The sequence below is a fragment of the Odocoileus virginianus genome, chromosome 33 (assembly GCF_023699985.2).
Source record: "Odocoileus virginianus isolate 20LAN1187 ecotype Illinois chromosome 33, Ovbor_1.2, whole genome shotgun sequence".
NCBI lineage: Eukaryota > Metazoa > Chordata > Mammalia > Artiodactyla > Cervidae > Odocoileus > Odocoileus virginianus.
Window position 1 is genome coordinate 27,060,982 of NC_069706.1, and position 26,421 is coordinate 27,087,402.

A 26,421-nucleotide genomic window follows, 5' to 3' on the forward strand; every position below is an offset into this window, starting at 1 on the left:
CTGTTCATTGATTTTTAAGACTACACGTTTAGTAATGTTAGGTACTTGCAGAAGCCACTGACAGGACACTGTTGGACCTCTGGAGTATCATGAATAACACTGTATTTGCTCAGACTCTGGTGCCCTCAGAGTGTTTTAAATGAATGTAGCATCTTTGGGAATTCTGCAGAATTTGCCTACCTGGCTGCACCAACTGTGCTGTCCTTTCGGAGTCTCAGAATGTGAGTTACTGGAACACTTACCCATTACACATTTCATTCACTGAAGCAAAGGCAAAAGTTAAACATTTCTCTTGCTGAAAAATTACATGGTAATGTTTGTGAAAAGCACATTTGAGTAGTTTGTCATTAGTAACTGTCTAGCTCCTAAAAGTGACTGACTACTACTGGCTTTTCCTTAGAGTGATAAAGTGAACTCACCTACCTTGATAGTTCTTACCACCTTCATTTTGCCAGTTACTGAATTTGACAAAAACCAGGTACTTTTGCTCTGTTTTGTTCATCTGAATGAACAAGTGTTTCAACGTATATTCAACTAGCTTCACGACCACAGGGTATATTCCCTTGTAAAGTGGACTGTCTTAAAAATCTGAGGACTACATGCTTGGCGACATACTTTAAAACTTAAAATTAAACATGTATTTAGAAGGCTTAAAGCCCTAATATGTTTAATTTCCTGGGGAAAAAAATTATTGAAGGCAGCAGAGACTAGCAGTACAAAAAATATGAACATTAAAAGTTAAAACCTAAATAGATCAAACAGGGAACTGTAGTACAAAAGAAACAATCTAGAAAATAGGTCATGGAGATCTAGTTTCTAAAGATAAAATACACAGAAAACGTAATTAAGGAAATAATCAAAGATTTTGAAAGCTAGGGGTGGAAAAAAGACCTCAGCCAGACAATTTTCTTTTCTTTTTTTTGGAAAAAAAATAAAATGACTTTTCACAGACATTATAGAGAAGACTATCCCAGGGATTGGTAAAGAATGCTTAAAGAAAAGAAGTAATTTATACTGCTAGACTGTGTTTTTTCTTAGGAAATTTTGAATAACCTTTTAGAATTTTGTAAAACCTAAAAGAATTTACCAGCACAAATGTGCTATTATATCACTTAGCTCCTTTGGGAAGAACTTCGAAGGATCTGAGATGTACTCTACTTGCAAGTTAAAAGTTAGCTTGCCATAGTTTCGTGGGCTTCCCTGGTGGCTCACTTGGTAAAGAATCCACCAGTAATGCCGGAGACTCAGGTTTGCTCCCTAGGTTGGGAAGATTCCCCTGGAGAAGGGAATGGCAACCTACTCCAGTATTCTTGCTTGCAGAATTCCATGAACAGAAGAGCCTGGAGGGCTACAGTCAATGGGGTCGCAAAGAGTTGAACACGACTGAGCAACTATGCTTTCACTTTCATGATTCCATGAATACTGGCAGAAGACACAAGCTTCCTGGGTCAGGAAAACAAAAAAAAAGCCAGTTCATGATGGCAGAGTGGCCCTAGTAGATCAATACATGTAAATGTACAAACTAGTGCATTTGTACTGGGTCCCTACATATCAGTGCCCACAGGGCATGCAGAGAGGACCAGGTAATCCCTGTATAGGCAGTGAGTTATGCTAAGGAAGAGTATCTTTTATAGGGCTATGAGCCTGCCTGACTTTTGCTCCAGAGAGAAACCTTTTTATATTAGACAGTGACAGCCTACCCTTTTCACTTGAGTGCGGCCCCAACCCTGTTTTCACGGCCTGTCCGCTATACAGCTATCCTGGAAGAGGGTGCAGAAGAGAGGCCACCAGTGTCTCCTCACAAGATGTGCAGAGATAGGAGAGATCAACACAGAACTGTCTCCCCGCGTCTTTACAATAGTATAAAGGGAGTAATAAATGGCCACTTGAATTCTTTTTTAAAAAATTTATTTTTAATTGGAGGATAATTGCTCTACAATATTGTGTTGGTTTCTGCCTTATATCAGCATGAATTAGCCATAGGCATGTCCCCTTGCATTCTTTCTATGCCTGGCTCTGTGGTATCTTCCAGGGACGTGACAGTAAACAGCACCCTCAGGGAACTGACTTTTTAGTGGAGGAGATAGGCAGTAAACTAATTTATAATATACAACTGTGGTTAGTCCTCTGAAGAATCTAAAGCAGGCTAAGAAAACAGAGTGGCAGGAGAGTTAGTTCACATTGCAAAATAAATGTTGTGCTAACGTGTAAATCTGTGCAATAGAAATAGAAAATGGAGTTTTCTGAACTGTAACAAAATTACAGTGATTGTGTGGAGCTGGGGGAGGAATTAGGTGACCCATTGCCACCTATAAAACAGGCTATTTAGACCTTTAAAAGGAGGCCATAGTTTCTAGCTAAGAGTGAGTACTGGTAATAGTCTTAAGAAAGAAATGTGTTCTTACTTTTAAGATTTGATGTGAGTGAAAGTTAGCCATGTTTATAAATATTATAAATCAGTTCATTGTCTGTCTCTTCCTCTAAGCTACCTAAGGAGATAAGCCATTGCAGAAAGTATTGAATTATTTGCATTCAGTCTGCCTGTTCAATCTGAATGCCCTCTGAGAATTATTATTTTTTATGTTATTGCCTGGTATAGTGGCTGGAATTCTATTAGCCATGTAATAAATGTTTTCAGAATGAATAGAAATATAATTTTCTGGAAATTGGGGGGAAACAATCTTACTGGAAAATCTGAGAAAACAGAATACCAATAGAGATAAATTTAGCAGCATGGTAAGATAAACCCACAAAATTCAGTTACAGTACAAGACGCCAGAGATGAAAAGCTAGAGAGCCTAGCAGACTTTTTAAAAAGGGCAATTTTTAAAGATAATAACTATAAAGAGATTAAATATTAAATGATAATTTAATACAGAAAGAGGTTTATTCAAAGAATTAAAAGACTGTTTCTGGATTTTATCTTGGATTTAGCTGAGGAAGTACAGATATCTTGGATCTAGCTGAGGAAAACAAAAAGATAAATTTACAGATAAAGATACCTTTCAGGTCAGTATGAACACTTAAAATATTAAATTACAATGTTACATTGTTTATTCTAGTAAAAGAAGGTAGCAGGAGTTTGGGAGGGGAAGTTTCTAAATGTAGCAGACACTTCAGAATTTACTAAAATGAAAGTTACCACAATTAAATATGATTTTCATATATAGAAAAAAAGAGAGAATGGTAAAATAAACCAGGGATTTCAGAAATAAATTCAGTTTCTCGGGAGCAAATTACATGAGAATTAGAAAAACAAGGGGGAACAGGATTGCTTTTTACTAATTGCTGCTGAAGAAGACAGGGAAGTTTGTGTGCAGATTATTTAAGGTCTGTGTTTGATATGAACCTTACATGCCCACCAAATAAAAGAGCTAAGAATGAGAAACCTTAGAAGAAAGCAAAATAAGATTTATTTCATCATCAAATTATTTCATCTACAGAGAGGAGCTACAATTGGAACTGTTGAAAATTTTTCTTAATAATCAGGAAAAAGGTTTAATGGTATTAAACCTTCTGGCAGTTGAGGAGTGCAACAGTTAAGGTACGACAGGGCACTGCTGAGTGCTGTGAGGCCTGCAAGGTTATTTTGACCAAGGGAATGGAGGGGACATCTTCCCAGAGGAGGCGAGATGGGGACCGAGCCTTGAATGAGACCCTGTGGTACCTCCTTGTGCAGCTTCTGGAGGATTGGAGAGGAGCAGAAGTAATCTGGGCAGAGAATAATTTTACACTGTTAGAGAGGAGGGAAAGCTAAGTGCAGATTCTCAACAATAGGAAACCTAGCAGGGTATGTGGGGACCAGATCGTGATCTAAGGTGTTCAGTTGAAAAAGAAAGGAAAGATCAAAAGTGGGAAGAGCAGCTGAACTCCAGGGGAGAGGTAATGAGAACCCAAACCAGGGAAGGATGGACGAGACATTGTGAAGGCGGGTAGGCAAGGTTTGCTCACTATCCCTTACGCCAGGCCATCTTTTCTGAATCAGCCGGAGCGTCAGGGACTGTGTGCTTGGTCGGGGCTTTATTGACCCATGTCACTGGCCCGTGCAGAGGTGGTCTGAGTCCTGTGGAATTTGTCTTGCGCATATCCATGCCCTCCTGAGATGACATCTTCATGAGAACCCTTGGAGAAATTCCTGATTTTGGAGTCAGAATTTCACCTAAGAAACTGCTTTTATATTTGGACACTAAGTTGTGTGACTGTTTTCATCTTACTGATGATTGCTAGACAGCTTAGTTAGACAAATTTACGGGCTGATTTTTTTTTTACTAACTTCTGTATCTTCAAGGAAGACATTTTAGTGTTATCTTTGCAGCTCTGCTTTCTGTTTCTCGCCATGTTTTGTCTTTTTTTTTTTTTCCATTTATTTTTATTAGTTGGAGGCTAATTACTTTACAACATTGCAGTGGTTTTTGTCATACATTGAAATGAATTAGCCATGGATTTACATGTATTCCCCATCCCGGTCCCCCCTCCCACCTCCCTCTCCACCCTATCCCTCTGGGTCTTCCCAGTGCACCAGGCCCGAGCACTTGTCTCATGCATCCAACCTGGGCTGGTCATGTTTTGTCTTGTTTCCTTATTTTTCTAGGTTGTGCTGAACTGGGTTTATCTCTCATATAGACTTCAAATATTCTTTGGAAAAAGTGGGGAATAAATACTAATACGCATGTTACACCTGTAAAATCAGTAAAACCTAAATAAAAATTACGATGCCCAGTACTGGAGGGGCTGTGGAGAGATAGGCACACATACATGGCTAATGTCTGTACTTGGAGTTTCTGAGGATTGTATCTAGCAACAGGTATTTAGAGCTGTAAAGTTGTTCATATTTTTTAAGCAGTTAATGCCACTTTTGTAAATTAATTACAAAGAAATAACCCAAAATAAACTATCTTCACACAGTTGTTTATAGCTGCAATATATAATTAGTGAAAAAAGAGTAAGAACCCATGGCACACAGTGGTAGAAGATGGTTAAATAAATTGGCTAATATAATGGAATATTATAAAGCCATCAAATGATTAAATAGACTAGGTAAGTCAGAACATACATATACATGTAAAATTTCAAAATATGCATTATACCCATGTAAGAATATGTGTATACAGCAAAAAGAAATGAGAAGTCATGGAATGTGGTAAAGAATATTAAAGGACAGGCTTTTCTTCCCTGCAGCAGTAATTGAATTCTTAAGTACTTCTGGGATTAGTTCAAGGAGTAGGTTTTGTAAATTTAGAGCTTTCCTCATGATCTGTCTTTCAGTTACTTAGCAGCCTCTTTGTCCCTTTGTTTCAGGACTTAAGCATTGAGGAGCAGTCAGAATGTACTCAGGATTTTTACCAGAATGTGGCTGAAAGAATGCAGACTCGTGGAAAAGGTAATCCTTTGTTAGCCTGCCTCTGAGGGCCTGCTGGTAGTTGGACAGCCCTCCTGCTGAGTCTCTCAGTAGTTTCTCTCTTTCTCAAGTCTTTTGTTGGTTTGCCTGCTCTGTACTGTAGCTTACTTCACTAGCATTCAGATAGTTGGTTTTATACTCAGCAGTATTTTTGAATACTACCACGTATATCATTCCAAGATAATCAGGCAATTGGATAATTTCTTGAGCAATATTTAATAATTTCATTGGGAATAGGGACAGAGTCAGTTAAAACCCCTTGGGAGGCTTCTAAATAAAACCCTCATCTCAGAATTGCCATTTTGGTGAGAAATCTGCCTCATTTGTTTACTTTAGAGTGACCCCTAAGGTCATATAGTAGACCTCTGAAAAGCGAAAGGGTGAGTCTTGCCAGCACTTGCCAGTCTTGGGAATTTCAAGTGCTTTTCTAAAGTAGCACCTTGCTACGGTCTTCTCTTTAAGCAGGGTGTACACCTGTTAGGTCCTGCCAGACAGCTTCAGCTAGAAGTAGGGATTCTGTAAAAGGCAGCCCCAAAAGTTGGGGTAATTTTTTAGAGTGTTTTTTAATATCTTATACTTTTGTTTGAGTGTTTTTAATGTATTTCTGATAAATTAGTTTTCTGCTGCATTGAAAGTACTATGAAAATATCACTCTTCATTTCAAATGTTCATCCTTCATTCAAATATCCTTTTGAATATTTCAGTGCCTCCAGAAAGAGTTGAGAAGATAATGGATCAGATTGAAAAGTACATCATGACTCGTCTCTATAAATACGTGTTCTGCCCAGAAACTACTGATGATGAGAAGAAAGATCTTGCTATTCAGAAGAGGATCAGGTAGTTGGTTGTTGTGCTTTTCCTTGTTGTATTTACTGCCTCCTGTTGGAAGAATACATCTGAGAAAACAGGGCCCTTGAGTTTCAGACCTTGGGTGCAAGTAACAGCTAAGGTGTGAGCCATCCTTAGCATATAAACTCCTTTGTGATGTCAGAAAGAAAAGGAATGTGGTAAATTGACAAGAGGAAAAGACTCAGGTCTCCATCTTGCTCATCTGTTTGAATCCAGGCAGCTTTAGATGAGAACCATGCCTGGTATTTGAGACTGTTCGGATCTCCAAAATTTCCAAGGAACAAGAGGAAATTTCATTGTTTTCTCATTTCACTGCACTAACTGTCTTGTCAGGCAGGAAGCTGTGAAAATCCGTATAAAGACAGTGTGTGTTGTCTTTCTTTGTTATTCCCAGGGGTGATTCAGCCATTTCTGCTGCTGCCTCTTTCCACTAGCCTGGATGGCTAACACTGTGCAAAGCACCCACTCCTCCATGGCCAGTAGACTGAGTCCCCAGTGGCCGCGGAGCACTGGGGAGAGAGGCCATCGATGTGTGGGCACAGGGCCAGGCCTGAGCTGAAAAGGGGTTCTGGAGGAGAGGGAGCTCGGATCACAAGTGGGGTTCCTGGACAGCGGGATTGGTAATCCGTAGCTCTGAACTTAGTGATGTCTCATCGGAAGTGTGGAATTGATCTTGGGAAGATAAGGGAGGAAACCAGAAGTAACTCAGTGGGCTTTAGACTGAGGTGAGAGCGTTAGTCAAGCATGTGGTGAAGATTGGCAGCAGAATTTCATGAGTGGAATCACCACATGACCAGAAATCTCAGCAGTTCAGGCAGAAGTGCCATATGCCTGATGATCTCTGACTTGGGCTCTGGTGTGCCTCAGAAGTCAAGGGGAGAGCCTGAAATGTGGGCAGTGAGGACAGGGAGCAGCAGGTTCTTCCCACATCTTCATTCTCAAATATCCAGTGCTTTTCCAATGTAGTATAATTTCATTTCAACTGGAAAAATTGTCTTCTGCTTTCTTGTGATAAGTGAAGAAGAGAAGCCTCATCATAGGATTCCAGTTGCCTGGCACATCAGCTGAGCCGTTAGTATGTGCAGGGGCTTGGATTGCCTGATGAGCCAGTGGTGCCCCGTCTTTTCCTATCACTGAGGAAATAACATGATAAATGATTACAGTCCATCCTTGGACGTTTTTTTTTCACTTGTCTGTCTCTCTCTCTTGGTAGAGCCCTGCACTGGGTTACACCGCAGATGCTTTGTGTCCCTGTCAATGAAGAAATTCCAGAAGTGTCCGACATGGTGGTGAAAGCAATTACAGGTCAGTGAAACTAAGAACTTTTGTATTTGGATGTTTTCCCCTAGAAGTTAGCATTTTGCTTTATAAATCTGTACTTATTTCAGTGAGCAAAAAGATAGTATTTCTAAAATACTTCTAAAATGCAGATTGCCAAAGCTATATTGGAATGTAGTAAAAGTGATTTAAGAGTGTTAGGTTTATGAATTTGAAACATTTTCAGATCAGCAACTAAACCACTCTCCCCCTTCATTTTCCATGACCATTTCTTATTTCTTGAGCATTGACCTAAAGTCAACTAGGTAAATTTCTTAAAACTCAACTGTATTTATATATCAAAATAAGTTCGAGAGATGAAATTGGTGAGGCATGGTTAACCCCAAGCTAGAATTATATATTAAAATGATGTTTCTGCTGCTGCTGCTGCTGCTAAGTTGCTTCAGTTGTGTCTGACTCTGTGCGACCCCATAGACGGCAGCCCACCAGGCTCCCCCGTCCCTGGGATTCTCCAGGCAAGAACACTGGAGTGGGTTGCCATTTCTTTTTCCAATGCATGAAAGTGAAAAGTGAAAGTGAAGTCGCTCAGTCATGTCCAACTCTTCGCGACCCCATGGACTGCAGCCCACCAGGCTCCTCTGTCCGTGGGATTTTCCAGGCAAGAGTACTGGAGTGGGGTGCTGTTGCCTTTTCCGATGATGCCTGTAGTTGGTTGTTAATCAGAGATGTGCTTTGAATTTCTTTTCTGGTTAGCTGGAGAAGTAAATGAAGTGCCATAAATCGATGTGGCTCCAACATTCACCTAATAAGGTTTCTGTTTCTTAATCAAGGAATAACCCAGCAGAAGTGCAACACAAAAGTTTTAAAACAGAACTGGTGGAGAAGACATCCAACTTGTCCAACTTCTCCTTAATTAAGGAGAAGAGTTGGAAAGAGAGTACCAATTTAGAGATTTTTAATGAAATTCTGCTGGGAAGGAAAGTGGGTCAGCTGATGTTAGCAGTGCTGGAGGCATGCCATTAAGTAGTCTCCTTTGGTTATAAGAACCAGAGACTCGAGTTGCAGTAAGAAATGAGGGTTTGCTTAAGATATTATCAGGGTTGGAAAGGAGGCGAGGCTGTTACAGAAACTTAGCTCCAAGGTCCCTTCAGGGACTAAATTATCTTCTAGCTAACATGATTCTTCCACTTTCTCAGGTTCTGCTTCTCTTTGTACTTTTTCACATTTCAGCTCTCAGTATAAAATGTATTATTTTCTGTAACTCCCTGCGTAGAGTTTAATTGTCCTCACTAAATACCATCCTCTTTGTTGCTCAGAGCTTTTCTGCTAAGCTCCTCATGGGTCCCATGAATGACCGTTTTGGGTCAAGGCCCAACCCCCACCCCTGCCTTTTGCTCAGGGGATATCCATAAGAGATTGAAAGTGAAGCCTGAAACTTGTACTTATGTTTTCCCCCAAAGACTCTTACTAGTAAGTTCAAGATCAACTGTTTAAATTTAAAGTACTTCATAGGAATTTATGTTGGGGACTCTTTTCTGAAAAGCCACAGGACAGACCTTATAAAACCAGAAACTACAAGTGCCAAATCATTGTTTACTGAAAAATAAAAATAAGAAAGAAGATGTCAGTAATATATCAGCAGTTTGTTAACAGAATTTGAGCTGTGGGACTTGGCTCTCTTGGCATCTAAGATGAAGTTTGAAGAGATCTTTTGATAGTAAAAGTATAGCCACGAAATTTTAAAAGCCTTCTTATGCTCTCATCTTAGCTCCCTCTTCTTGCCAATCCAAGAGCTGCCACATTCTGCCACTGAGGACCAGAGTTGATATGATCACTTTCTTCCTACGCTATAAACTTGTCAACCTTCAAAAGGACAGTCGCTAACAATAGTCTTAAATGTGGAGATAATCTCTGAACTTTCTCCAAATCACTGTCTGCTTCTAATCAGGACTGTCTTTTTTGTTTATAAATACACTGCACTGAGGCCCGTGCCACTTCAGTTGGCATCCATCGTCTAGTGGGTAGAACCCCCGAGTGCTACTAAACACCCTGCAGTGTGCAGAACAGTCCCTGCAGCAGAATCATCTGGCCAAAATGTCACTAGCACCCAGTTTGACTGACCTGGGAGTACTGCCTACTTTGCTTTCAAAACCCCATTAAAGATAAGTCTGGACATCTGCTAAGATAGAGTCCCCACCCTCAACCCTATCTTTCCTCCTGGCCCCTGGTGGCTCAGACAGTAAAGAATTTGCCTGCAGTGCAGGAGACCTGGGTTGGATCCCTGAGTTGGGAAGATCCCCTGGAGAAGGGAATGGCAATCACTCCAGTGTTCTTGCCTGGAGAATTCCATGGACAAGGGAGCCGAGCAGGCTACAGTCCATGGGGTCACAAAGAGTCAGGCATGACTGAGAAACTAATGCTTTCACTTTTTTCAAAAGCCTTGAACAGAAAACAAAGCAGTATCTGAGGATTCTGAGAAGTAAGTCATAGCAGATAGATTGGAAAGGGAAGTCATTACTAGAGGAACAGCTAACGCAGTCGTGAGTTTCCTGTGTTGTTTACTTTTCTTTCCACATCTCCTAGTTTAGACTTCAGGGCAGCACAAATCATGGAACTGCTCCTGGGGATGGGTGGTCCAAAAGCAAAAAGAAACTTTTCTCAGACTCAAGATACTGGGGAAGGGTGGGGTTCACTACCAGATGGAGAGTGTGGAAGAAGTCCCTTGGGTTTTGTTTTCCCCTTTATTTTCCTTCCTTTTTCTTCTCTTCTCTTTTTCTTTTTACACTGCTGGCCCTGCTCCTTGGCAGGGCAGCTACACACGTGTCCAGATAGAAAATACAGGCATGCCTCAGAGATTCTACAGGTTTGGTTCCCAATCACCGCAATAAAGCAAACACCATTGTAAAGTGAGCCACACGGATGTTTTGGTTTCCCAGTGCTGATAAAAGTTCTATTTACATGGTACTGTAGTCTCTTCAGTGTGCAGTAGCATTATGTCTAAAGAGCAATATGCATACTTTATTTTAAAAAGACTCTATTGCTAAAAATGCCAAAGCACCATGGTAACATTGAGATCTTCAGTCATCATCTTCAGATCATGTAACAGATATAATAATAATGAAAAGGTTTGAAATATGCAAGAAATATCAAAATGTGACACAGAGTAATTAATAAGCAAATGCTGTTGGAAAAATGGTGCTGAAAGATGCTCAACATAGGTTGTCGAAAACCTTCAATCTGTAAAAAAAAAAAAAAAAAAAAAAATGCAGTATCTGTGAAGCGCAATAAAATATGTGCCTATAATTCACTTTTAATTCATTTTAAAACTTAAGGAATAAAGATTAATGAGAACATGGTTAAATATTTGATATGGAGAATGTAAACCAACAGTAAAAGACAGAAGGCTAAATAAAATATATATATATAGACATTCCCCCAGATCTTTTTGGTAATAAGTTGTATTTAAATAGAAAAAGAAAAATAAATAGACTGAGACATAGTAACAGTAATTAAAACCCAGAATAAAAATTTAAACAATAAAACAAAAATTATATAATTCATACAATAGGCAGGTAAGTAGGGAGGGATAAAAATATTAGTAAATTAAAATAAGGTCTCAGCACTGTCCAGTGTTCCTGTCTCCCACATGTTAGTCTTCCATGGCTGATGGTCCTGTGAGAACTTCCCCAGGTAGCTGACCCCAGGGATGAGAGCTGAGAGCAGAACAAAACTCTGGCATGTACCACCAAACCACCTAAATCTGAAACTTTTATTTCTGCTAATAGCAAGAAATTGGTGTCAAATTAAACCACTTCAGCTCTTTTCTTTCATGGTGTTCTAGACTGTAGGCAGGTCTGTCCAGAGGCACCCTCCTGCCCTCCTTTTGTGTGGTTCTGAGAGTGCAGAGTTCAAGCTTGACCCTTCCTCATTGCCTCCTAGTCCTTGTGACAAGAATGTGAACTTGTAAGAGCCTGTTAGTTGGACTTAGTGGTAGTGAAGGGCAGTGAAATAATTTTGCTGCTACCCAGCAGGTTATAAGTGTCATAAAGCTGTTGTTAGATACTTACTGCTATTGGGAGATTTATATGCCGTGAGGATTGGCCACTGTGGACCTCTGTGTGATGGATTTCAGCCACTTGCACTTTAATATCTAGCTCAGAGATGCCTTGTAAAATAGCCACATTTCTAAAAAGCTGTATGCAAATGAGGCCTTCTGAACTGAGTTTTACAATGTATTTACAAGGAACAAAAACAGTGAAAGGACTCTGCTTATTTCTCTGGGGAGCTCATAAGCATTTTACATCATGACTTAAAGAATGCACTTTCAACTCAGGTAGGCTTGGCTTCAGATCCCTGCTATGAGCCTTTTTATTGTATAATCTTGGGCAAATCATTGACCCTCTCTGAACCTCAGCTCCCTTAATGATAATAGTGCACATGCATACCCTGGGGATGGAGAGAGTATGCTTGTAGAGCATGCAGAGTAGGGCCTGGCTGATGGGCACATGTGCCCAAGTGTGAGCTAGTGTCTACTGTTGTTGCAGGCTTTCTCATATGCTAAGTTAACTAGTGGAGAAAGGGTTAGCGAGGGCACCTCTGTAACTTAAGAGACGAAATAGGATGATCCCGACACCTCTTTGGTGTAACAGTCTCCTCACTGGAAGCAGCGTCCCTTCTCCGTTGTAGATATCATTGAGATGGATTCGAAGCGTGTGCCCCGGGATAAGCTGGCCTGCATCACCAGGTGCAGCAAGCACATCTTCAATGCCATCAAGATCACCAAGAGCGAGCCGGCTTCAGCCGATGACTTCTTACCCACGCTCATCTACATTGTCTTGAAGGGCAACCCCCCACGCCTTCAGTCCAACATTCAGTACATCACCCGCTTCTGCAACCCAAGCCGGCTGATGACGGGCGAGGATGGCTACTATTTCACTAATCTGGTAAGGACTTGACTTGGTGGTGGTGTGGAGAAGAACCCAGAAGGTATTCATTTGAAGGATGTGACAAGGGCTCTCACAGGCCGGTGATACGTGCGTGCTCTGGAGTTGAGGGGTCAGCATAGCTGAGGATGTGTGCTTGGTATCACAGAGCACATGTGACCAGGCCAGGCACACATTCCACCTCCCAGGACTGAGCCACTGTGGTTTCCCTACAGGACACGTGATGGCCACATTGAGTGTCTTTGCTGCTATTGGCTGTCACTGCCCGGAGACCCGGCTGTAAGAACGCTCATTTACTTGCTTGTTTCAACCATGAATAAATCAGATCTTGGGCTGATTCCTTTATTAAAAGACTTACTATTTATTTTTTGTTTCATTTCTGCAAATTCCCTCTTAAAACTGAATACTGAGATGCTGATGCATAGAGGATATGCAGTGATTTTCAGCTCTTGTTTTTTTACAGTGCTAATTAACACTAGGCAGAACAGTCATGAGGTACGCACATCTAAGGCCTGAGGCCACATGACTGACCGTTGACCGCTGGACTTCTCGTTTGTGTTAGAATAGATTTATTGTCACACTCATGAATTTGAGCCTCAAGACACCTTATGGTCTTTGTTTCCTGTGCTGGAAGCTATACAGGGCAATAGGTAGGGAGGGGAGGCCAGGTTACATAAGGAAGCGTTTCTGGTAAATTGTCTAAAAAGATGGATCCTTGAATCACCTGCACTCTGCAGCTCTTCCCGGCCCCCTGACCCACAGCCTTAACTGTGTGCACACCATTTTTCTTCATCCTCTTCTTGCCAGAGTCAGAGTCATGGCCCCAGTGAAACCACTGTGGCAAAAGTAAAAAAATCAGCCCGCTGCCACATGCCTTAGGGCCTCTGCTTCGGTTCCTTCCTTTAACACCCCTGGTGAGGCCTTCCTTCCGGAACGTCTCGGGTGCCTCAGCGTCCGCGATTCCACTCCACCTCCCTGGGTTTTGGGGGCCTGGTGTCCTCCTTGTCCCCTTGAACGTGTCACTCCCTGGGGGCTCTGTCCTCTGTGCACCTCTCTGCCTAGACCGTCTCCTCTGGTCCTAGCGCTGCTGGTCACCTGCACAGTGATGACCTGCAGTTTTGACTTCACTCTGAGCTTCCCAGCTAATTTATTGTGCTTCAGATTTAATCTGTTCAGAACTGAAGCTACTTTCCCATCAAATGTTTCTTTCTTTTCCGTTATGTACTGTTTCCATTAGTGGCAGTACCATGTATCTACTCCCCTAGGCCAGGAACCTCAGAATTATCTGCCTCTTCTTTCCAGAAAATAGGCTGCAGTGATTCCACACACATAGTGTGAACCGGTGGTGAGGGTCAGACAGGCCCGTTCTTGTCAGATGAGGCTGTTGAAATAGATTTGCTAAATATTCTTTAAGGAGATTCGCTTTTTTATGAATAATAAGGTAAGATCCTATGAACGAGTTTCTCAAAAGAAATTCTGAGAGCTGCCTATTTTCTCCTGTTATATTTTTCATGTCTTTCTCATGAAAATACTTTATTAAAAAAAAGTGTGAAAATGGTATGTTTATATTCTAGAATTCTATATATATTTCTATAGATATAATTCTAGGTATGTTCTAGAAGAAATTAGTTAAGGGAATATAACTAAGACATCTGTGTCACCCAGCATTTCCCCCAGCATTTCTGTACTAATGATTGCTACCATTTATTCATTGCTTACTACAGACCTGTGAGCTAAGCCCGAGACACGTGCTACATTATTTAATTCTCACAATAACTCTGGGTGGTATTTCCCGCATTTTACAAATGTGGGAACCTTAGAGAGCTTAGGTAACTTTTCTAGGGTCACACAGCTCTGGGCTATCAGTTGATAGAGGTGACATTTCACTCAGGTTGACTTGTATCAAAGTATATATTTTTTAACTGTTTGACGTTAAAACATCTCTGAGGACCACCAGTGCTTGCAGAGATGCTCAGTGGCAGGCCGTGCGCTGGGTGGATCTGCAGAGCTGGGAAGGGCCTCGTGGGCCGTGGCCCTGGAACTCCAGGCCACACCGTGATTCCTCTGCCCCACAGCGTGGCAGGGAAGCAGAGCGCCTCTGACTTCAAGGAAGCATACAGGAAGCTCTGTGATAACCATTGTGGAATGAATACTAAAGGTGCCTCTTCAGATATTTCATTCTGTACAAGACCCTAGGACCTTGGACCACCCCAGGAGAGGACTGAATTTCTGGCTCAATGAACTTGGCAGTTAGATTTAATTTTTTTAAAGGAAGAAATGCATTATTGCAAATGGGAGTATAAAGGAAACAACATAAATGGCCATGGTAATTTTTGAAGCTGAAGTCCATGGAGGTTCATAAGATTATCTTGTCAAGTTTTTACTCTGTTTAAATTCTTTGTAATAAATGGATTTTTTTATCTTCTCTTTGAATGTTTGTAGCTCTCCTATATAACTATAATAAATGACTTTCTCTTCTTTTTATAGTGCTGTGCCGTGGCTTTCATTGAGAAATTAGATGCTCAGTCTTTGAATTTAAGTCAGGAAGATTTTGATCGATACATGTCTGGCCAGACTTCTCCAAGGAAGCAGGAATCTGAGAGTTGGTCTCCTGATGCTTGCTTAGGTGTGAAGCAGATGTACAAGAATTTGGACCTCCTGTCTCAGTTGAATGAACGACAGGAAAGGATTATGAATGAAGCTAAGAAACTTGAGAAAGACCTCATAGATTGGACAGATGGAATCGCAAAAGAGGTTCAAGACATTGTTGAGAAATACCCACTTGAAATTAGACCCCCAAATCAGTCTGTAGCAGCTATTGACTCTGAAAATGTTGAAAATGATAAACTTCCTCCACCGTTGCAACCTCAAGTTTATGCAGGATGATGAAAACTTAACATGGATAGTATTTATTTGAGCCTGAATTGTAGCCAGCCCTTCCTGCAGTCCACTGATTGGGGTCTAGAGTATAACTTAATTGCTTAGAAGTATCACAGTGTTTTTAAAGGTACAGTTTGTGGGGATTGTTTTGCTCGTTTTGTTTTCCTGTCAGGGGAGGCTTAGTAAATAATAAAGTACTATTTATTGAGTCACTGAAATAGATTCATTTAAGGCTTGTGTGAAAAGTTTGTCTATAAATCTATTTTTTTCTCCATGGTTTTCCTATGTGCTTCCTCTGTGGCATTCACTGTGTTTTTGCATTTGGTTAAATAATTGCCTTTTAAAGGAGAAAACAAATGAATGCTACAAAAAATGTATGTGGTACCGCTGTTCTACAGTTTGACATACTTTTATAATTGTAAAGATAGAAGATATATTGCTAAGTAAATATGTAAAATTGTAAATATGTAAAAAAAAAAAGGAATGATGTCCGCTGTGCATGGCATTTTCATGTGTTAATTCCATTTCTTTTTGTTTGTTTGAAATGAAGTATATTGAATATTTGCCTTTTAACACTGTTTTATTTGGTTTGCCCCACTAAAATGAATGCAGAAATACTTAGACACACTGTCCCTGAAATGTTGGCTCCAGCTTTAACAATGTGTTAGCCCTAACTTTGAGGTCCTGTTCAGTCAGAGAACATGACACCATTGAATCACGTTTTCAGTCATGAGAAGTTACTGTTCAGTACAGTCGATTGGAGACTGAACCGTGCTTCCAGCGCCTCTGTCCTCCTTCCATTCAGCAGATACTCCCTGAGCTCTTGGTTAGGGTGGTGGCCCTAAGTCTTGAGTCAGAAGCCAGGAATGAATAGGTCTCTGCAGGTGAGAGCTAATGGAACATCTCTCTGAGCTTTAAAGTGTAGAGGCAAGAGAGGGAGGCATCTCTGCTTCCATAGTGTGCTTGTGACTATGGACAGCCCAGTCACATGTCACATAAGCCTCTTTCAGGGTTTCTCAACCTCAGTACTATTTGGAGCCTGAGGACATTTTATTTGGCGCCACCTCGTGTATTGTATTTAGTGGTGTTGCTGGTGTCTACGCCCACTAGACACCAGTAGCAGCCCCCCAGTTGTGAAAAATCGTCTCCAAACATTGCCAGATATCTCCTGGGGGACAGAATTGCCCCCAGCTAGGGACTGCTGATCTGTTTTGTAAGCAAAGGCGTTTTCCTCCTGATGGTTAATATGATATAACCAAAGAAAATGGCGCCAAATGTACAGTGAAATGTGAACTCAGAGCTCATTCGGTAAAGCTCTCCAGCCCCTGGCAGCGTGGAGCCTTGTCTAATCCTGGTGGAGCCTTTCACAACTAAATACACCATCATGATGCTCCTCACAATCTGATGTCTGCAGACTCTCAGAGTACCTGGGAAATTGTAATTCCCAGGGCACCATTTTTGCACAAGATCACATCACACAAGCAGTTAAGAAAGCTTCCTTTGCGTTTCCAGTATCTTCCTCATGGTGTACCACAGATGTGTAGTGCAATAGTTTTGGAATAAAACTAGGGTGGGTGTAAAACTTATTATCCCTTTCTTAAATTAATGTCTAAAATGCATCACGTTGATACATCTATTGTCCTAAAGCACTGAAGAATGAAGCAGTTAACTGAGTCAGCTGATCACCAAGCTCACTTGGAATATTACCAAGTGTCTGGAGAATGTGCTCATAGAAACCCGGGCCCAGATGGTCTTCGTAGAGAGCTTTCCCCTTTTTTTCTTTTCTATGTACTTTCTAGGTGCTAATCCAGGTATACATACACACTCTTACTTCTCCTGGGAATATACCGTTCTTTTAGTCATTGTACATTATGTTTATTAAATAAAATGTGCATATCAGCCTCCCCCAAAAAACTGTCTTCTTTTGACTTCTTACCTGTGTATAAATTGTTGAATTTTTTTTTTTAATATCTTATTGGTTGAATTCTTCTTATTTGGACTCTTGCCTTACAGTCTCTCTTAAGTCAGCATCAATATCATAGCCAGGGTTTCTGTTTTCTCAACCAGAAAGTACTGATATTTTATGTACTATAAATGTTATTGGAACAGACGTTCTTATCAATAAAGTTTCCTAATCCATTCCTCTTCCAAATAGGTTGATTTTTGGTTCTTCATCTTAGGAAAATACACGGTATTAATATTCTCATGTTATAAAGGTTTCCCTTTTAAACCACAGTGGTCGTTATCATACTTAAAAACGAAAGACATTAAATTAATTTAAATGAAGAACAAGAGGGACTTCCCGGCTGGCGTGTCCTTTGCTCCCAATGTAGGGGACCCAGGTTCAATTCCTGGTCAGGGAACTAGGTCCCACATGCCAAAACTAAGAGTTTGCATGCTGCAACTAAATATCCTGCATGCCGCAAAGAAGATAGAAGATCCCACGTACTGTGCTGTGACTAAGATCTGGTGCAGCCAAATAAGTAAATGTTTTAAGAAAATATTTTTTAAAGACTTACAAAATTCTTTTATAAGTACTGTGTAAAGTTGGTGAGACAATAGATGTTAAATTTCTCACCAAAAAAAAAAAAAAGTCGTATGTAAAATGATGAATGTGTTACTTAAGTATATTGTGGTAATCATTTCACAGTGTTTATGTTGTATAAAGTCAAAATGTTGTATAGCTTAAACTTACACAATGAGATATCAATTATATAGTATAAAGTTGGGCTTCCCAGTTGGTACAGTGGTATAGAATCCACCTACCAGTGCAAGAGATGTGGGTTCAATCCCTGGACTGAGAAGCTCTCCTGGAGAAGGAGATGGCAACCCACTGCAGTGTTCTTGTCTGGAGAGTCCCATGGACAGAGGAGCCTGGGCTGCAGAGAGTCAGATGGAACAGCACACACCAGAAAGCTGGCAGAAAGACAGAAGAAAGACAAATCAATACAAACATGGGGAAAAAAGTTACTTCTTCAAATAAGGAACTGTAAAATTTTGAACATTTAAAAATGCGACAAAGGACATGAACAATTCACCATATAGACTTAAAAATGGAGAATGATTTGTCTGGGAATGTTCTTTGTTTTCCCTGAGGTGTACGTGGTTTCTTGTGACTAAGAAAGCATCAGATTTTCTTGGCATTTCACCTGCTTACACAGTTTTGAATATGAAGAGATGTGCTTTGAGAGATCAGAAACAGATCAATGGCATTCACCATTCTGCCAATTATATATAGAAGTTTGTTAATAAGTGATCGTAAATTTTTTTAAATGGACACCAGATGAAAAACACTCACCCTCATTAGTAACCAAAGAAATAGAAAAGAATTCAGTAACAATGTTTTTTCTTGTCACATTGGCAAAGGTGAACATTTTATAGCAAATGTAGCACTTTATGAGTATATAGAGAAATGTGCCTCACTGATGAAAGCACAGATTATAGCATTTCCAGACAGCGAATCAGGGCTGTGTGTCAAGAGCCTTAAAAATCTTTGTACTTTAATTGCACGGTAACCCTATCTCTATAATTAGCGATGCTAAGAAAACAATGTGCTTGTGCTCAGCCGCTCAGTCTTGTCAGACTCTTTGTGACCGTGTGAACTGTAGCCAACCAGGCTCCTCTGTCCATGGGACTTTTCAGGTGAGAAGACTGGAGTGAGTGGTCATTTCCTCCAGAGGATCTTCCCGACTCAGGGATTGAACCCGAGGCTCCTGTGTCTTCTGAATTGCAGGCAGATTCTTTTTTTAAAATTTATTTTTTTAAGTTGAAGGATAATTGCTTTACAGTATTGTGTTGGTTTCTGCCAAACATCAGCATGAATCAGCCATAGGTATACTTATGTCCGCTTTCTCTTGAACCTCCCTCCCACTTCCCTCCCCATCCCACGTGTCTAAGGTTATTACAGAGTTCCACTCTGAGTTCTGCAGGTGGATTCTTTACCCTCTGAGCCTTCGGGAAAGCCCCAGAAAATAATTTAAAAAAAATAAAAACTTATATAAAAACATTAAGCACAGAAGTTTAAAAATTCAGTGTTTAAATTGTGTAGAGGGGGATGTTTCAATTAAAGAATAATTGTGCAGAAAGCTACCCTCACATAATATTAAGCCTATTTCCAAATCTGTTTTAAAATTCCAAGCAGTGCTAGAGAAAAAAAACAAGTCTCATCAGTAATTATCATTGGGTGTGGGGGTTATAGATGGTTTTAATTTTCCTTTTTGATATTTCCTTAGTCTTAACTTTATACAATAGCATGGTAGTTTTATCATCAGAAAACTAAAAAAAAAAAAAAAAAAAAAAAAAAAAAAATTCTCAGTATAAAAAGAAAAGCTTCAAACTACTGCATGACAGAATTGTATTAGCACACATTAGCTCTTTTTTTTTTTTTTTTCCCACACATTAGCTCTTAAAGTGGAGAAGGCAATGACACCCCACTCCAGTACTCTTGCCTGGAAAATCCCATGGACAGAGGAGCCTGGCAGGCTGCAGTCCATGGGGTCGCTAAGAGTCAGACACGACTGAGCGACTTCACTTTCTCTTTTCACTTTCATGCATTGGAGAAGGAAATAGCAACCCACCCCTGTGTTCTTGCCTGGAGAATCCCAGGGACAGGGGAGCCTGGTGGGCTGCTGTCTATGGGGTCACACAGAGTCGGACAGGCTGAAGTGACTTAGCAGCAGCAGCTCTTTTTTTTTTTTTTGCATTTATTTATTTATTTTTTTTTTCTTTCTTTTTTTTTTTTATTAGTTGGAGGCTAATTACTTTACATCATTACAGTAGTTTTTGTTATACATTGAAATGAATTAGCCATGGATTTACATGTATTCCCCATCCCGGTCCCCCCTCCCACCTCCCTCTCCACCCGATCCCTCTGGGTCTTCCCAGTGCACCAGGCCCGAGCACTTGTCTCATGCACCCAACCTGGGCTGGTGATCTCTTTCACCCTAGATAATATACATGTTTCAGTGCTGTTCTCTTGAAACATCCCACCCTCGCCTTCTCAAGGGAGAAGTTTGTTTTAAAAGTGACACATCTGTCTCTGAGCAGGGTTTCCCAGGCAACCTCTTGGTGGTTGCCAATACAGAATGCTACCTCTAGGGGTGGAATCAAGCCCTTGGCTGCTCTGCCCCGTAAAAGAATAATGAGTTGTCCGCAGGGGTAGGTCTCTGGCTTAAATTTCCTCTACAGGAGTATGCACCTGTCAAATGGTTTCCCTGCCAGAAGAAAATTGCTTGCTCCCTTAGCAAAAAGTCAATGAAGCTGAAAGAAATCTAGTTTCTTGGATTGAGGTAGCAGCCAGAAGACCCGGTAAGCATTCTTAAATGTGGAGGCCTCTCTAAGCACTAGGAAGAGTCTGTTGTCAGAATTAACCTGAAATTTCAGTGGCATCAGCTCTGGGCAGTGGACAGGTGGGTTGCGGGAAGCATCTGGTCATTTTTCTCCTGATTTGGAAAGGGGGGGGTCATGGTCACTATTTAAAGTGGAAACTTTTTCCTCCCCAAAATAAGAGTGACTCATTCTGAAATGAGCCCTTTGTGGGTGTTTGGGTGAACTGATTAGTGAGGGGCTGGACAAGGTGGTCTGCAGAAGCATCTTTCTTTAACATGTACTAATTTTCTGCCCTAAATATATGTGGAGCCCAGACTACAAGTGAAGAATGGTGCTGGAGGGCTGTGAAAAGGTACATGGCCTGGACTTTGCCTTCAGCTTACAATCCAGTAGAAAAAGGAAGCTCTAAAAATATGATAAGTTAAATAGCTCAAGACTTAGTTGACCATAAGATATAATGGAAGTGACAAGGCACCATATTCTGTTATTAAGGCTTAACTGCCCTGGGGAATAATCATGGTATCTCAAGTGTATTCAGCCCTTATGTACAAGGTCCCGTGCTAAGCAAGCATTTAAAATGTGCTACCTCTTGAATGTCTCTAATAAACCTATCTAATCATTGTCTTTCTTTCTTTTTGGCTGTGCTGAATCTTCATTGCTGCGGGGGCTTCTCTCGTGGAGCGCAGGCTGTACTGCGCACGGGTTTCGGTAGCTGCGGCATGCGGGCTTCAGTAGTGTGGCTCCCGGGCCCTAGAGCACAGACTGCGTAGTTGTGCGTGGGCTGAGTTTGCTCCGCAGTGTGTGGGATCTTCCTGGACCAGGGATCGAATCCCTATCTCCTGCATAGGCAGGTGGATTCTTTACCACTGAGCCACTGGGGAAACCCTAATAAACCTGGACTAACAGGAATAATAATAGGTAGACTTAATTAGTGCTTAATACATGCTAGGCATTGTGCTAAGTGCTTAACATAACAACATACATTGAACCTTCTCAGGAAGCCTGCAGGGAAGTATTACTTGTTATTCCGAGGCACAGAAATGAGGCTGCTGCTCCAAAATGTGAGTGTCTTGCCCAAGATCACAGAGCTGAAGTGGGGAACCAGGATTCAAACCCGGGCTGTCTAGCTCCAAAGCCCCAGTCTTCTTGTTCTATATTTACTTTGTATTGCGGTAAGAATACTTAAAATGAGATCTATTCTCTTAATGTGAGATCTATCCTCTGAATCTTTTGTGTGTTTAATTTTGGGTTAAATTTGGTACAGGATTGTTGATTCTAGGTACAGTGTTGCATAGCCGATCTCTAGAGCTTATTCATCTTGTTTAACTGAAACTTTACGCCTACTGATGAATGACCCCATCTCCCATTTCCCCAGCCCCTGGTAACCGCCATTTCCTATCTTTGATTTTGTGAATTTGGTTGTTTCAGATACCTCCTGGAAATGGAATTAGGCAGTACATGTCTTTCCGAGTCTGGCTTATTTCACTTAGCCTATGTCCTTAAGGTCCATCCATGTTCCCTGTTGCAGAATTCTGCAGTAAAAATTTTTTTATTTCCTTTTTAAAAATTCTTTAAAATTTATTTTATTGAAGTATAGTTGGTTTACAATGCTGTGTTAATTTCTACTGGACAGCAAAGTGATTCATTAGACATATATATATATATATATATATATATACACACACACACACACATTCTTTTTCATATTCTTTTCCATTGTGGTTTATCATAAGTTGTTGAATACAGTTCCCTGTGCTATACAGTAGGACCTTGTTGTTAATCCATCTTATATATAATAACTTGCACAGAATTTTCTTAATTATTTTTTAATATTTTGGCCAGGCTGCTCAGCATGCAGGATCTTTAGTTCCCCAACCAGGGATTAAACCTAAGCCCCTTGCAGTGGAGGTACAGAGTCCTAACCATTGGACCAGCAGGGAAGTCTCAGAATTTCCTTATTTTTTTTAAAGGCTGAGTAGCATTCCATCGTATGTATACACATTTTCTTTGTCGATTCATCTCTTGGACATTTAGGTTTTTTCCCACCTGTCAGCAACTGTGACTAGTGTTGCAGTGAACACAGTTCAGACTTCCATTTGTCCTGATTCTGTTCTGTTGAATATAATCCTGGAAGTACTGGATCATATGGCTGGTCTCTTGTTAATTTTGGGGAGCCACCATACTGTTTTTCATAGCAGTTGTACCATTTTACATTCCCACAGAGTCTCCACTTCAAAGCACCATTTTATATCAACTCTCCCCAAGATCTCAGAGAACTGAGAAGAGAGACGTTGGTAAAGAGAGAGTTTTTGGGCTTCAGGAAGATAATGAAGTTTGAAGAGTTTTTATTAGAGAAAAGATGAAAAAGAGGAGAGGTGTGACGTGGGGTGTGGCTGTATTCATTATTAGGCAATTAGGATTATAGCATTTCAAGCTACAGTATTTGATTCATGTTTTAAGAGAATTTTATCAATTTCAGCCATGAATTGCCAGTCGACCCTGGGGTGCAGCCTTGAGTTGCTCACAGCCTTAATTAGGGGTCAAAAAGTGTGGCCAGCAGCCAAATCTGGTCCACCCCCTGCTTTTGTAAATAAAGTTTTATTAGAACACTGCCACTCCCATTCATTCTGTTGCTTTCATACTACATGGCAGAGATGAATAGTTAGAATGAAGTTCCTATGGCCTGTAAAACCTAAAATATTTTTTGCAGAAAAGTTTGTTGACCTCTGGTCTAATGTAGTACAGTGATTGTTAATTTTTTCTCCTAAATTTTTGATTTTGAAAAATGTCAACTCTACAGAAATATTGGAAGAATAATGAACAACCTACATGCCCTTCTCCTTGATCTGATCCTTAACATTTTGCCACGTTTGCTTTTCCTCTCTCACCCTCTTTTCCTTTCTCCCCTGCCCCTCCTCCCATTCTGGCTGCAGTACTTGTTAGGTGCAGATATCATAATTTTATATTCCTAAATACGTTAGATATATATCTCCTAAGAATAAGGACAGTCTTTTACATAACAATGAAAATTTAACTTTGAGACAATAAACAGACCAAATTCTCCAAATTGTGTCTTTAATAGATTTTTTTTTTGTAAAATCCAGTTTCATGTGCAGAATTAATTATCACATTTATTGGTCATGTCTTTTTAGTCTCCTTTAATATAAATAATGGCCAGCCTTATTTTGCTTAAGTGTGTTTTTTCAGCTTTATTGATACAGTTGACAAAACTGTAGGATGTTTAATGTGTACATGAGGGTGATTGTGAAATTTAATGTGTACATGAGGATTTTCGTTTTTCATGACATTGGTATATATTAGAGGGTGGGCTCGATGTTTAGAGAACGTCACTCATCCGGGATTTGTTTGATCATTTCATGGTGACTAGATTTGAGTTTTCATTGGAAGGACTGACGCTGAAGCTGAAGCTCCAATACTTTGGCCACCTGATGTGAAGAGCCGACTCACTGGAAAAGACCCTGATGCTAGGAAAGATTGAGGGCAGGAGGAGAAGGGGGCGGCAGAGGATGAGATGGTTGGATGGCATCATTGATTCAATGGACATGAGTTTGAGCAAACTCCATGAGATAGTGACAGGGAAGCCTGGCACGCTGCAGTCCATGGGGTCTCAAAAGAGTCAGATACAACTAAACGACTGAACAACAAACAGGATTTGTGTTTTCGTGGTTGCCGGCAGGAGTCCCACAGAGGGTCTTTGTCCTTGTCAGCGCCCCCATCAGGAGACTTGTTGTTAATGCAGGAAAACTACCCCAATGGTGGTAAACAGGTTTAAATTGCTAAAGACACACAAACGACAGGACTCAATTTGGCAATGCTTACAAATCTAGAGTTTATCTCAGGAAAAGGGTACAAGATAGCAACACATTAATGTAAGGAACGGTATCACAGCCAAAGGCTGTCACCCTATGTGCACAGAACACCTGGGAACAGGACCTGTTCATGTAGAGAATCTAGATGTGCACACATATTCCCAATGTTTGCAGTCATTTGAGGGTTGGTATTCATTTAAACAGACAGCTGCTCCATCCAGTACCACCAGCATGGACGGTTTTTTTTTTAATACTTGCAGTTCTTTTCCTCCCTGATCAATAACAATCTATACTTTTGGGGGTCTTTCTTTTGACTGATTAAGCCATAAGTAATCTATCACTGATTTTTTTTGCCCCTTCCAACAAAATGTACCTTTTCTCATGTACCATATATTATTTCTCATGGGAATATAGGTTTGAGGCTTTGTCTCTGTTGTTTTAGGTTCAAAACATCTTGAGAATATAACCAGACTTCTTTTCTTGGGTCACGTACTTTGACAGATATTGGTTCCCAGCAAGAGTAATCTCTCAACAAGGCCCATGAGTCCTCAGTTGGACATGAGAGAAATGTCCCAACGTAGATTATCTATACTTACATAAATAAAGGAAATGGGAACCTGAAGGCATAACCACGTTTGTCCTGGTCCAGACAGTTACACAGTCAGACCTCCCACCTGTTTGTCCATTGTGAGGACATAGACCATGCCTAGAAGTTCACTAGGTACCAAGCTGTCAGCTCACTTTAAAAAAAAATTTTGGTGGACTGTCTGTAACGTAAAACTGACCATTTTCAAGTGCACAATTCAGTGTCATTAAGGCACATTCACAAATGTGGTGCCACTATACGTTTCTAGAATTTGTTCATCATCTCAGGCAGAAACTTGGTACCCATTAAACAATAGCTCCTCACTCCCCACCCCCTACAGTTCCCAGGAACCTCTATTCCACTTTCTGTCCTAATCAATTTGCCTATTCTAGCTCCTTCCTTAAGGGAAATCATACTATATATATTCTTTTGTTTCTGACTTATTTCATTGATCATAATGTTTTCAAGGCTAATCCTTGCTGTTGCAAGTATCAGAATTTCTTTCCTTTTTAAGATTAAATTTCATTCTATGTGTATATCAGACTTAAAAAATTCAGACTTAAATTGAAGAAAGTAGGAAGACCACTAGACCATTCAGGTATTACCTGAATCAAATCCCTTACAATGATACAGTGAAAGTGACACACAGATTCAAAGGATTAGATTTGATAGACAGAGTGCCTGAAGAACTATGGACGGAGGTTCATGACATTGTACAGGAGGCGGTGATCAAGACCACCCCCAAGAAAAAGAAACGCAAAAAGGCAAAATGATTGTCTGAGAAAGCCTTACAAATAGCTGAGAAAAGAAGAGAAGCTAAAGGTAAAGGAGAAAAGGAAAGATATACCCGTTTGAATGCAGAGCTCCAAAGAATAGCAAGAAGAGATAAGAAAGACTTCTTCAGTGATCAATGCAAAGAAATAGAGGAAAACAATAGAATGGGAAAGACTAGAGATCTCTTCAAGACAATTAGAGATGCCAAGGGAACATTTCATGCAAAGATGGGCACATTAAAGGACAGAAATGGTAAGGACCTAACAGAAGCAGAAGATATTAAGAAGAGGTGGCAACAAAACACAGAACTATACAAAAAAGATCTTCATGACCCAGATAAGCACAATGGTGTGATCACTCACCTAGAGCCAGACATCCTGGAATACGAAGTCAAGTGGGCGTTAGAAAGCATCACTACAAACAGAGCTAGTGGAGGTGATGGAATTCAGTTGAGCTATTTCAAATCCTGAAAGATGATGCTGTGAAAGTGCTGCACTCAGTATGCCAGCAAATTTGAAAAACTCAGCAGTGGCCACAGGACTGGAAAAGTTCAGT

General features: G+C 40.5%; 2 protein-coding genes across 8 annotated transcripts in view; both read left to right on the forward strand.

Moving 5' to 3' along the window:
* The window catches only part of RABGEF1 (RAB guanine nucleotide exchange factor 1), a 58,759-nt gene extending 42,838 nt beyond the window's left edge, over window positions 1-15,921 (forward strand). For 5 of the 7 annotated variants that reach the window (XM_070461270.1, XM_020874029.2, XM_020874037.2 and 2 more), the window contains 5 exons: window positions 5,299-5,380; window positions 6,103-6,235; window positions 7,461-7,552; window positions 12,212-12,468; window positions 14,956-15,921. In XM_070461270.1, coding sequence (XP_070317371.1) covers window positions 5,299-5,380; window positions 6,103-6,235; window positions 7,461-7,552; window positions 12,212-12,468; window positions 14,956-15,354 — 963 coding nt within the window. In that variant the 3' untranslated portion in view covers window positions 15,355-15,921. Of the gene's footprint in view, window positions 1-2,921; window positions 3,010-5,298; window positions 5,381-6,102; window positions 6,236-7,460; window positions 7,553-12,211; window positions 12,469-12,683; window positions 12,806-14,955 lie in introns of those variants that run through there. The other 2 variants (XM_020874066.2, XM_070461271.1) reach the window with 2 other exon arrangements.
* A 4,530-nt stretch (window positions 15,922-20,451) lies between these two features.
* Window positions 20,452-26,421, forward strand: part of TMEM248 (transmembrane protein 248) — a 44,623-nt gene continuing 38,653 nt past the window's right edge. The window contains exon 1 of the mRNA XM_070461274.1: window positions 20,452-20,655. The gene's annotated coding sequence lies outside the window, so the exon portion shown is untranslated. The remainder of the gene's footprint in view (window positions 20,656-26,421) is intronic.